This window comes from Rhinatrema bivittatum, chromosome 5, assembly GCF_901001135.1.
Source record: "Rhinatrema bivittatum chromosome 5, aRhiBiv1.1, whole genome shotgun sequence".
Lineage (NCBI taxonomy): Eukaryota > Metazoa > Chordata > Amphibia > Gymnophiona > Rhinatrematidae > Rhinatrema > Rhinatrema bivittatum.
The window spans coordinates 111,138,105-111,151,819 of NC_042619.1; the positions used below are offsets into that span (position 1 = coordinate 111,138,105).

The following is a 13,715-nucleotide window of genomic DNA, read 5'->3' on the forward strand; positions in this document are numbered from 1 at the left end:
CCGAAAATAGGACTCTTTATGAAGCCACTCAGTTTAGTTATAGGTGTCTTTAAATCGTCCCTATGAATTGTTTGATACTATAAGATTTATAACAAGTTCTCAATATAAAAATGACAGCTTCATTCCCAGTAATTTACCAATCATTTAATCCAAAAAGCAGACCCAATGACCCAACAGTTACAGAGTTCATCCATGTTTTCGAGTTCTTTATTAGTTCCGAGTACTGCTCTTGTGATAGTTAATTGCTCACTAGAGATGTGAATCGTGTGATCGATCGTCTTAACGATTGATTTTCGCTGGGGGGGGGAGGGAATCTGATCGTCGCGGTTTTGTTTTTTTTAAAATCGTTTAAATCGTAAATCGGGGGAGGGCGGGAAAACCGGCACACTAAAACAACCCTAAAACCCACCCCGACCCTTTAAAATAAATCCCCCACCCTCCCGAACCCACCCAAAATGTTTTAAATTACCTGGGGTCCAGTGGGGAGGTCCCGGTGTGATCTTCCACTCTCGGGCCACGGCTGCGTTAATAGAAATGGCGCCGGCGCTACCTTTGCCCTGTCAATATGACAGGGCAAAGGTAGCGCCAGCACCATTTTGGTTCCTGTCCCCCGACGTCACGAGCGCAGGAGATCGCTCCTGGACCCCCGCTGGACCCCCAGGGACTTTTGGCCAGCTTGGGGGGGGGCCTCCTGACCCCCACAAGACTTGCCAAAAGTCCAGCGGGGGTCCAGGAGTGACCTCTTGCACTCGAGCCGTATTGCAAAATGGCGTCGGCCTTATGGCCGTATTGCCGTATCGCAAAATGGTGCAGGCCATACGGCCGGCGCCATTATGCAATACAGCTCAAGTGCAAGAGGTCGCTCCCGGACCCCCGCTGGACTTTTGGCAAGTCTTGTGGGGGTCAGGAGGCCCCCCCAAGCTGGCCAAAAGTCCCTTGGGGTCCAGTGGGGGTCCGGGAGCGATCTCCTGCACTCGTGACGTCGGGGGACGTGAACCAAAATGGCGCCGGCGCTACCTTTGCCCTGTCATATTGACAGGGCAAAGGTAGCGCCGGCGCCATTTCTATTAACGCAGCCGTGGCCCGAGAGTGGAAGATCACACCGGGACCTCCCCACTGGACCCCAGGTAATTTAAAACATTTTGGGGGGGTTCGAGAGGGTGGGGGATTTATTTTAAAGGGTCGGGGTGGGTTTTAGGGTTGTTTTAGTATGCCGGTTTTCCCGCCCTCCTCTCTTTCTTGATGGATTATCTTTAGATTGAATTTAAAATCTAGGCTGATGATATACAATTATTCTTCCCTGTGAAAGGTAATTTAAACTCAGCATTGACCATTGTATCTAAGAGTCTGCTGTCTATTAATTCATGGATTAATCAAAATCATTTAATGTTCAATACTGGCAAGAAAGACATTCTCTAATTTTCTAGATATGCAGATTTTTTGGATAAACAAAATGGGCTAGATTTTAAAAGTCCCTAGCGCCTCCTTTTTGACAGGAACAGCAGCTGTCAGTGGGTTTGACAGCTGACGCTCAACTTTGCCGGCGTCGGTTCTCGAGCCCGCTGACAGCCACAGGCTCGGAAACTGGACGCCGGCAAAATTAAGCATCCGGTTTTTGACCCGACAGCCGCCGGCTGACTTCAATTTTTTTTTTACATTTTTTAGCCTTCGGGACCTCTAACTTAATATTGCCATGATATTAAGTCAGAGGTCCTGCTTTTCTGTGCACTTTCCCGGTGCCCGAAGAAATTAGCGCCTACCTTTGGGTAGGCGCTAATTTCTGAAAGTAAAATGTGTGGCTTGGCTGCACATTTTGCTTACTGCATCGTGCATGAATACCTAATAGGGCCATCAACATGCATTTGCATGTTGAGGGTGCTATTAGGTTTGGTGGGTTGGATGTGTGTTTTCTGCCCCTTACTGAATGAGGGGTAAGTGAAAACATGCATCCAGTCAAGGGTTAACTGTACTGTACTGTATTGGCCTGTATGTTTATACCTGAGGCAATAGAGAGTAAAGTGACTTGCCCAAGGTCACAAGGAGCAACAGCAGGACTTGAACCCTGGTCTCCTGGTTTGTAGCTCACTGCTCTAACCACTAGGCTATTCCTCCTCCTCTCCTAATTCTCATAGCAATTATTAATTGCTATGAGAATTATGTATTTATTTGTTCTTGATTTTTTTTTTACAGTGTTATCACATAAAACCTAAAACATAATCATTCTGTCATCATTAAAATACAAAAAACCAGACAAAATCCAAAATAAAATACCACAATAAAACATGATACTCTAAACACCAGCAACCCCTCACAAATGCACAATACCCATCCATACCATTCTTGACTGAATTCTTTTTATATAAGCGACTGATCAATAGTTTAGTTTTATCTTTTATGCAGTTCCTCTTACCTGAAGCGTTTGTCCCGTGACAGAGTGTCAAAGAGTGAAGTCTCAGAGGGTTTGATAATCTTCCTGAACATATGAATAGCACCATTCCTTCCTTCCTTGCTTCCTCTTAGCATGCATGAGTCTTCAATACACACAGACTGACAACAAAATAACCATTCATAGCATCAGTACTGCAACTGTAAGCATACCTGCAAGTTTCCATTACATTTGAAAAAATACTTTTCAAAAGAACTATATAAGAACATTATGATATGATCCTTTTAGAATCTCTCTTTCAAAAACATAAAATAATCTTGATTATACATATTAAGGTGGAAAAGTTGTGACATTCTACTATTAGTTACATATTCGTTCAAAAGGTTGCTTTTTTAAATGCATTCATATTTAAAACTGTTTAAAAAAACAGTTATTTTCCATATTTTTTGGTCTTTCTTCAGGCTTCTAACCCTTGCTGAGTCATATGAAAATAAAGGAATCTCTCTTGAATCATTTGAACCCACTACAGCCCTGGAGATTCAAGCTCTATTAAAGAAAATGAAACCTTCTACCCATCCCTATGACCAAGTCCCAACAAAACTACTCCTGCTAGTACCTGACACCATCTCCAAACCTCTGGCTGATATCATAAACTGCTCGTTATCACAAGGAATCTTCCCAGACACTCTAAAATTCACCTCTCTTAAACCTCTTCTAAAAAAACCCAAACCTGGATCCAAAGGAACCCAATAACTTCCTCCCTATCTCCAATCTACCTTTTGTAGCCAAGATTATAGAAAGACTAGTCAACTCTCAACTGTCAGATTATCTCGAAGATCACAAAATACTCCACCCAACCCAATACAGGTTCCGTAAGGCACTAAGCACCGAAACCCTAATCTCTACAATATTAGGAACCCTGCCTCTTAACATTTAGGAAAAAACTTAAGACCTGGCTGTTCCGCCAAGCCTTCCCAGATCCCCTGGATACACACTAGATGACTGAACATCCTCTTAACCAATGGATCTCTGTACCTCCTCAAGTATTTAATAAGACCCATCCTCGATTATACTATTGTTTACACTCTTAGTTTACTGCATTCCTAAGCCTTTCTTTCCAGCTGTCTATGCCTCCAAGTTTACCAACCTTGTTAGATGTAACTTTGTTCTTCCTGTTCAATTCACTATTTTTTACAGTTTTTTACTGTTTATGTCACAGTTCCCCTGTTCGATGTAAACTGATCTGATATGGTCATCTAACCATGAAGGTCGGTATAGAAAAGTGCTAAATAAATAAATAAATAAATAAAATAAATAACAGATCACCTCATCATGGGTTTGGACAAAGATCAATCCTTTTTACTAATTCTCCTTGACCTCTCGGCGGCTTTCGATACCGTAAACCATTCCATCCTCCTCAAATGACTATCTGACATCGGAATAACAGGAACTGCCTTTACATGGTTCAAATCTTTCCTCAGTAACAGAGGCTACAAAGTCAGAATCAACAATAAAGAGTCCCCTCGCTTCAATTCCTCACTAGGAGTTCCTCAGGGTTCCTCCTTGTCCCCCACTCTCTTCAACATATACCTCCTTCCCCTATGCCAGCTGCTAACTAACCTTAAACTAAAACACTTCCTATATGCCGACGACGTGCAAATCTTGATCCCCATTATAGAATCCATTACAAAAACATTCAAGCACTGGGGAAATTGCCTCCAAGAGATCACTCTCTTCCTCTCTAACCTAAACCTAATACTCAATTTAGCTAAGACTGAACTCCTCCTCATTTCCCCAGACGACAGTAATACTCCTCAAAGGTCACTCACTAATACCTTTGTCACCCAAGCAAGAGACGGTGGTGCTATTGGGTACAAAAGCCGGTAGTGATAGCACCACGGAGGTGCAATCGCTGCTGGCTTTCTCAGGCCTGCCCCCCCGCTTCACCCCCTGCCCCCTGTTTCTGCCGGATTTTCTAAGTTCTGTGAACTTAGAAAATCCAGGCCTAAGTCTAGTTGGGCCAAAGAGCTGTCCTAAAGTTTGCCAGATAAAGTTTGCCAGCTAACTTTCAGATAACTGGCTATGTTCAATGGTGTGGTTACAGTATTGAAAATCCCTCCAAATTTAGCTGGATGAGTTTATCTGGCTAACTTGCTATCTGGATAGTAAAAGGCAAATTTTAAAAGCCAGGAGATATGTGAGTATGTTGAGCCAGCCCGCGCCAAGTGAATTTTAAAAGTTGCTTGTGTACGTACATATCTCCTAGTAAGCGCACAAATGGAAAAGTCCAATAAAGGGGTGGGGAATGGGCATGGTCTGGGCATGGCATGTGTGGGACATGGGCATTCCTGGACTTAACCTGAAAAGTGTGCACAAGCACTCACCGGGGTCCCCTGCTGTAAGTTTACTTCTGCTATGGATGGCATGTAAGTCAGAAAACAAAAAAAGAAAAGAGGTGAGTGAGGTTTTAAAGATTGGGGTTAAAAAGGTAATAGGGAGTCTATTTAACTAGGAGGATTAGGAAGTCCTATCCCTTACATGGATGAACTGGGAATGAACCTAGAAAACTGGTTATTGCATCGGCGTGCATGTCTACTGAAATCCCCCCACCTACACAGTAGAAGAAGCATTTGCATGTACATGCACTCATCCATATAAAATTGTGCACACATGAACGCACGTTCAGCCTATTTTATACCATGCATGCATATATGTGCCTATGTTATAAAATGGCCGTGTTTCTGGATGTGTGCTGGCAAATGAGCATAAATGTGTGCCCATATGGCTATTTAAAAGTTACTAAGAGACATATTTTAAAAAGCCGGTATGTGCCAAAACCGGGAGATAGCGAGTATGCCCTACTGGCACATACCACATAGATTTTAAGATGTGCATGCATACATGTGCATCTCTTGGCGCACACTCAAAACATTTTTTCCAAAAAGGGGTGGGTCGTGTCTATGGTTTGGGCAGAACAAGGCATTCTTGCATTTTTCAATGAAACCAGCACGTAAGTATTTATGCACATAAGCACATGCCGGGGGTCTCTACCATGTAACTTTACTTCTGTTATGGCTGGTGTGTTCATCCTGAAATATAAAAACTGTGCTAGTCAGCAGGGTTTGAAGGGTTGGGGCTAATAGGGTAAAAGGTAGGAGGTAAGGAAATCCTATCCATTACATGGGTGAATTGGGACTGAAGTTAGGAAACTGGTGTTTGCGTTGGCGAGTGTATCTATTATAGACAGGAGAAAGATCAAGAGTAGGAGACAGGCTATGAGGGGAAGAAACTGAATTCAGGAGAAAATAAGTAGACAGCTTTAGGATAAAAATGGATGGTAGATTGCGTTGGAGAGGAGGGATAGAAGATGGAGACAGGGTGTCGCAGGGAAGAGCGAGATTCAGAGGGAGGAACAGACAGGAAGGGCTGTGGGCAGGATGATGTGACAGAAGATGGACAACCTCATGAAGTGGGAATGGGAGAAAGAAAAGAGAAACAGGTTGAGATAATAGAGGGGCAGAAGCTAAAAAGCAGGGGAGAGGTGATCTTACTGGAAACTCAAATAAATTAGATGAAAATGGAAATTCTAGCACAATCAAAGTCAATTAGAAGATACCGTATGTATCAGAGAGAAAGCCTCAGAGAAGAAAGTACAAAGAAAATACAGAAAGAAAAAACGTCAGAGCACAAAAAAATAAGAAATTAACCAGCTAAATAAATGCAAAAAGATATTGGAAATTACTTTAATTTTAAGAAGACTCAACACTGAAAGTTCTATGCATCTCACAACACTTAAATATATGCCTTGCATTATGCAAATATGCTATACAACTGCAATATAATCTAGAAAAGAGTGCGGATGAATTTTTCAGCCTTTGCCCTCTCAGTTGCTTTGGAAAAGGAAAGGCTTTAGATAGCTAGATAGATAGAGCACTAAAAATCCACCTAGGTGGTAGACAAAGCTTTTAGTTAAAAGTTACAATGTTTTATTTTGTAATTTTGGGCATGACCACTCAGGTGATAAATCCTGAGCATTCGCTCAGAAACTTTCCTTCGGAAAATCATGCTTTTGACCAGAAATTACCCCAAGAATGTAATGCTTCCTTAACTTTTACAGAACATCTAACCCTCCTTCTGGTCACAGTAGTGAAACCATCACTCCTAAATACCACAAATGTATTTTAAATAGACTTATCATCAAAGGCAAAGGTTTTTCTTTCCTGTTTTGGTATTAGTAATTAAATTTTCATATAGCTATAGACAGGCGGTCATAAAAGCAAGCCACAGATTAAGTGCCCATCTTCTGAGTATTATGGGGACAAAAATCAAAGAGATGAATTTTAAGACCCGCGCGAGTGTGCACATGTGCACTCGCGCACATTGATGCAGAGATTTTTACAACATCTGCGTCTATATATGTGTATAATGAATCTGGTATAATCGTCTATAAGCGCAAACATATGTACATGACTATACTCATGCGCTCGTGTGCACGCAAATGCCATCTTCATCCTAAGTAGGGGGATTTTAGTAGATATGTGAGCCGATATAATTACCTGTTTCCCCAGTTTGTTCCCAGTTTGCCCTAGTAAAAGAAAGGACTTCCTAAATCCCAGGGCCGGTGCAAGGGGATTTGGCACCCTAGGCACCTTCAGCCTTGCGCCCCCCCCCCCCCCCCCAGCGTGCTGCCACCAGCCTGCCCCCGGTCACAGCCCCGACTCTAGGGGCAGGGACCACAAGCCACCACTCCCCCATCCTCAACCCCCCCAAAAAACCTCACAAAACACCTGGTCCAGCGGGGAGCCCGGGAGCAGCCACTAACCAAAATGGCGCCAGTGGCCTTCAGCCCCTACCATGTGGTAGGGGCTACCGGTGCCATTGGTTGGCCCCTATCACATGGTAGGGGCTAAAGGCCACCAGTGTCATTTTGGTTAGTGGTAGCCGAGGCCCCGGGAGCGGCAGATCGCTCCTTGGCCCTCCGCTGGACCACCAGGGGGCATCGGGAGGGTGGCACAATGGGGGGGAGAAAGCAGGGTGAGGCAGGGACTGGGCAGAATTTTGAAGGGGTACTTTTTGCCCTTTCAAAATTCTGCTGCCTGAAGTGGCCGCGAACGGCGGTGGGGGCGCTCCCTAAGTCTCGGCGCCCTAGGCACTGGCCTAGCTCACCTAGTGGTTCCTCCGGCCTTGCTAAATCCCCTAGCTAACTTGCCTCCCTTTTATCCTATTAACCCTATAAAACCCCGCAGATTAGCCTAGTTTTTATTTTGTTAATTACACGCCATGCATAGCAGAAGTAAAGTCACGCAGTAGCAGACCCCGGCGCATGCTTGAGCGTGTAAATATTTACGCAAAGACGTCATGTTACAGACTCGGCCTGCTGATGCCCCGCCCAGACCTTGCCCATGTCCCGCCCCTTTTTTTGAACTTTTGGATTTCTGTGCGTTCCAGGAGCTACGCATGTTCTCGATTGGTGCATACCAGGCCGAGTCACACACGTATCTCTGGCTTTGGCACACATAGGGCTTTTAAAATCCGCTAGTAAGGTATGTGCATGGGTAAATGCATGTTTACACGAGTAAAATAGAGTTTTGAAATTGCCTACCTCCTGCTCATATGAGGGTAAAATTATATGTATTGTGAAACAGTGTACATAATTTTCCCTGCATAAAAAAAGGGGCAAAGTTAGACTGGGCAAGTGAAAGTCTATCCAGAGATTTCATTTTCAATTCTCTGTGCATATATTATTCACAAGCATTTTTATGCATCTGCTTCCATGCTGGTATAAAGTGTACTCGTATTGTGCATACCAGCTTCATTGTCAAAGGGAAACTCCAAAGGACTGCAGGGAGCCTGAAAATGACCCTCCCCATGTATACTGAAGAGAGTGGAAGCTGCACGTATCAACATTTCAAGGGAACCTTTATCCATTTTACTCATAAGATAGCAATTATTTACTTACTGTGCGGTACACATAGACTCTGAGATTTTTGTTGCCTAGTGTCTGCAGTTCCTGCCCATTGTAGAGTTCATTCAGAACAATTTTCTTCTTCAGAATGTGATTCTGCAGAATTAACTTAAGTGCGCGCTGATCTGTTCTGAGAGTTTCAGCTATTCGTTTATTAAAAGAAAAAAGTAAAATTATTATTTGAAAAAAGTCATACGACAAGACTACTAAAATCATCTTTGACAGGGTATTATTTTTAATGGTTTTCTAAAAGAAATTTTGTTTTAAAATTATGGCTACCATGTTACACCGCTTGGATAATGAATATATAGAATTAAGAGTGGGCAAGTAAGTTGTAGATAATACCATTTTATTGGGCTAACTTAATACATCTGTGACTAGCTTTAGCGAGTTATCCTGTCAGGTCAGTGTGTGTAAAATGATATGTGAAAATGGGTTATACATTAGGGATGTGAATCGTTTTAGGACGATTAAAATTATCGTCCGATAATTTTAATATCGTCTTAAACCGTTATGGAACACAATACAATAGAGATTCTAACGATTTATCGTTATAAATCGTTAGAATCGTGAGCCGGCACACTAAAACCCCCTAAAACCCACCCCCGACCCTTTAAATTAAATCCCCCACCCTCCCGACCCCCCCCCCCAAATGACTTAAATAACCTGCGGGTCCAGCGGCGGTCCGGAACGGCAGCGGTCCGGAACGGGCTCCTGCTCCTCAATCTTGTTGTCTTCAGCCGGCGCCATTTTCCAAAATGGCGGTGAAAAATGGCGGCGGCCATAGACGAACACGATTGGACGGCAGGAGGTCCTTCCGGACCCCCGCTGGACTTTTGGCAAGTCTCGTGGGGGTCAGGAGGCCCCCCACAAGCTGGCCAAAAGTTCCTGGAGGTCCAGCGGGGGTCAGGGAGCGATTTCCCGCCGCGAATCGTTTCCGTACGGAAAATGGCGCCGGCAGGAGATCGACTGCAGGAGGTCATTCAGCGAGGGTTCCGGCGCCTCGCTGAACGACCTCCTGCAGTCGATCTCCTGCCGGCGCCATTTTCCGTACGGAAACGATTCGCGGCGGGAAATCGCTCCCTGACCCCCGCTGGACCTCCAGGAACTTTTGGCCAGCTTGTGGGGGGCCTCCTGACCCCCACGAGACTTGCCAAAAGTCCAGCGGGGGTCCGGAAGGACCTCCTGCCGTCCAATCGTGTTCGTCTATGGCCGCCGCCATTTTTCGCCGCCATTTTGGAAAATGGCGCCGGCTGAAGACAACAAGATTGAGGAGCAGGAGCCCGTTCCGGACCGCTGCCGTTCCGGACCGCCGCTGGACCCGCAGGTTATTTAAGTCATTTGGGGGGGGGTTCGGGAGGGTGGGGGATTTAATTTAAAGGGTCGGGGGTGGGTTTTAGGGGGTTTTAATGTGCCGGTTTTGCGATTTCTAGATTTTTAGATTTTTCACGATTTTTGACGATTTTTCACAATATTTTACCCCCCCAAACGGCAACAATACGATTCCCTCCCCCTCCCAGCCGAAATCGATCGTTAAGACGATCGAGGACACGATTCACATCCCTATTATACATGTATTTTTATGAGCATTGGTCCTGGTGGATTTTCAAAATGCCATTTATGCCTATATATCCATTTATTTATTTATTTCTAGACATTTTATATTCTGCTAATTTGCCAAGAATGTCCACATGGAGGATTACAATAAAATGTAGGGACAGGCAAATTGTTATTGAGATTAATTTACAGTGGTGTTAAATTTACAGTTAGGTAAACATTGAGCATGTAGGACATTTATTAATTTATTTGCAGTAAAATATATTCCACCGTTTGCCAGTGCACCTGTATAGAATTTCCAGTCCTTAACTGGAACAAGGAGTTAGAACAGGGTGAACAGGGTCTCTGCAGGGAAGGCCTGGCTTGTTCTGAAAGTGAGGTAACAAGCCTTAAGTCGCAGAGGTAGTAGGTCCCTGTTCCAAATTTTTCGTGTAAAGCACCTGAAAGCACAATCTCTAGTGTAGAAAAACCAGGCAGTGGCCAGAGAATGAAAAGAAAGAAGAACCATTTGAGAGGACCAGAGATCTCTTGAGGATATTAGGAGGAACGTTGAGCGATGTACTCAGGTGCTTTCTTATTCATGCACTTGTAGATGAAGCAGTGTTATCCTGCCAGTGCAGTTGATGGAGTATAGGTTTTGAAAATCAACTTCTTAAAGCACATTAAATCCATGTTAACATATATTACTAGTAACACACACATAAGCATTCCAATGATGCAAAACATTAACAATAGTAAAAAATTAATCAGCTGAATCTCGTGCAAATGCAAGTAGACCAATTCATTAATATAAAAATAGTTGAATGCAAATTGTACAAAGATTCATGATTTGCATTAAGCCAAATAAAGGTAACTACATATCAAGAGCTGTAGTTAACTTGGCTGATAGCATCAGCAGCTAGCATGTCTGCTGATGTCTTGACCATGATTCCCACCTACCCAAGCAAAGAAGAGACTTCTGATGAGTCTTGCCCTCAAGTAGCAAAGGTTCCCTCATGAAACCTCCATCTCCAGTCCCCCACCCCCAATTAGTAATTAAGGGATATGCAGTCCACAGCTTTCAACCTTTCTTTGCCTAGGGGAGTGCATGGGGTGGGGGAAGTAGTCTTACTGCTGTGGTGCTCTGCTGGGGGTTCAGAGCTACAAGCCTCTCCTTTGCTTCAACAGAGCAGGGCGATCCCTGTAAACATTAGGGATGTGAATCGTTTTTTGACGATTTAAAATATCGTCCGATATATTTTAAATCGTCAAAAATCGTTAGGGCCACGATACAATACCAATTCCCCCAATTTATCGTTAAAAAATCGTAAATCGGGGGAAGGGGGAGGGCAGGAAAACCGGCACACTAAAACCCCCTAAAACCCACCCCCGGCCCTTTAAATTAAATCCCCCACCCTCCGGAACCCCCCCCCCCCCCAAATGCTTTAAATTACCTGGGGATCCAGCGGTGGTCCAGAACAGCGGCGGTCCGGAACGGCCCCCTCAATTGAATCCTGTTGTCTTCAGCCGGCGCCATTTTGCAAAATGGCCACCGCAAAATGGCGGCGGCCATAGACAAAAACGATTTGACGCAGGAGGTCGTTCCGGACCCCCGCTGGACTTTTGGCAAGTCTTGTGGGGGTCAGGAGGCCCCCCCAAGCTGGCCAAAAGTTTCTGGGAGTCCAGCGGGGTTCAGAAAGCGATTTCTTGCCGCAAATCGTTTTCCGTACGGAAAATGGCGCCGGCAGGAGATCGACTGCAGGAGGTCATTCAGCGGGGGTTCCGGACCGCCGCTGAATGACCTCCTGCAGTCGATCTCCTGCCGGCGCCATTTTCCGTACGGAAAACGATTCGCGGCAAGAAATCGCTTCCTGAACCCCGCTGGACTCCCAGGAACTTTTGGCCAGCTTGGGGGGGCCTCCTGACCCCCACAAGACTTGCCAAAAGTCCAGCGGGGGTCCGGAACGACCTCCTGCATCGAATCGTTTTTGTCTATGGCCGCCGCCATTTTGCGGCGGCCATTTTGCAAAATGGCGCCGGCTGAAGACAACAGGATTCAATTGAGGGGGCCGTTCCGGACCGCCGCCGTTCTGGACCACCGCTGGATCCCCAGGTAATTTAAAGCATTTGGGGGGGGGGGTTCGGGAGGGTGGGGGATTTAATTTAAAGGGTCAGGGGTGGGTTTTAGGGGGTTGGCTCACGATTTTAACGATTTTTCACGATAGTTTACACACCCAAACGGCAACAATACGATTCCCTCCCCCTCCCAGCCGAAATCGATCGTTAAGACGATCGAGGACACGATTCACATCTCTAGTAAACATTCATACACTAGCACTGCTGATTACCTATATGTATTAGCACAATATTTACTACAGTCTTAACACCCTTTTGTAAATACTGGGCTAACATTGATGCATTAATATTTGTTCAAATGCATGTCAGTATGCATTTTTAAGTCTTATTATTGCACAACCTAAGTGATCGACTTGTGAAATATTTAACTATTTCTTTTAACAAAAGTCCTGGTAAACATATTTGGGTTTTTTGATATGTTGGGGCATTTTATGAAGCACATCGGTACTACATGGATTTTAGTGAACATGCCACTTATAAAATGTAATTAGAGCAGGTGTTAATTGCAATAAAACCGCCAAACAAGATTTTAAACCCTATATTTGCATACGAAAATAAGGTTTACAAGATATCTACTATCTTTCAGGATTTCACTGTTCTACTGAAAAATAAATAATTGCCACAGTTTCTGCTAATTGGTTCAATAACTCCAATTTCTGATCCCATTGTAACATTTTCAGTAGATTTGTTTTGTAGGTTGTGATACCTATTTATTGGATGAGCATAACCCAAAGATGTTCTAGCACATACAGGACCAGATTTAGGCATAGCCAACATGAGCACATGTCAAGGGTGCAAACTTCTGAAGGCACCTAAAAACTGGGACTCCCTCTGCTGCTATCTGATTTCTGGGGTCAGAATCTCCTGCATCTGGTCCTAGAAACATAAAAACATGATGGCAGAAAAAGACCGTAAGGCCCACCCAGTTTGACCATATGTCTTCTACCTAAGGGTACCACAATCTTAAATCTGGCCCTGAGCACATGAGGTTTTGTGACCACATATGTATTTTCTTCAGGGTTCACAGTCGTATAATTTTTGTCTGTGTCATAATCTGACAGCATCTGCAGTCAATGTTGTAGATATTATAGAACTGGACATGTCAGGATAACTCACGGCAACTCAGCTTGAGTCCAGGAAAAATAGCAGTAAGTTAGTCATCACAATATCTATAATCATGGCTTATTCTTTATAGTTTTCTTATCTTTAACTTTCAAGTCCAGCTGTTAAGCCCAAGCATTATGTCACATAACAGGAAGGTTTTATAAACTTTGGGCCTCATTTACTAAGCATTTTTTTTCCATAGAATGGAGGTGGAAGCCTTAGTAAATCAGGACTTTTATTTTATACTGTATTATCTCAACCAGAAAATAAAATAAATTGATAATATATATATATATTTTTTTTCATTCAGCTCGCCGGCAAAAACAAAATGTATGTGCAGAGTTATGCAGAGTAATTATTATATATGTTATGGTATGATCTCTATATACATGTCAATGGGCATCATGCAAGGATATAATTTTCATGAGTTATACATACCAGAGAAAGCATCATTCTGAGGAGCCAAAAGAGTGTATTCTCCTTCAGGTTTCAGAGATGCAGCCAGTCCTAACTGAGCCATGAGGTCAGTGAAGGTGGTCTGCTTAGGACCTGCAAGCTCCATAACTTGTTTGGCTATCAATAATAATA

General features: G+C 43.9%; 1 protein-coding gene across 2 annotated transcripts in view; it reads right to left on the bottom strand.

The window, feature by feature from the left end:
* POSTN (periostin) overlaps positions 1-13,715 on the bottom strand; it is a 164,940-nt gene that overhangs the window by 79,951 nt on the left and 71,274 nt on the right. For both annotated transcript variants that reach the window (XM_029602743.1, XM_029602744.1), the window contains exons 9-11: positions 13,566-13,700; positions 8,346-8,494; positions 2,411-2,547 (exon numbers count right to left, since the gene is read on the bottom strand). In XM_029602743.1, coding sequence (XP_029458603.1) covers positions 2,411-2,547; positions 8,346-8,494; positions 13,566-13,700 — 421 coding nt within the window. The remainder of the gene's footprint in view (positions 1-2,410; positions 2,548-8,345; positions 8,495-13,565; positions 13,701-13,715) is intronic.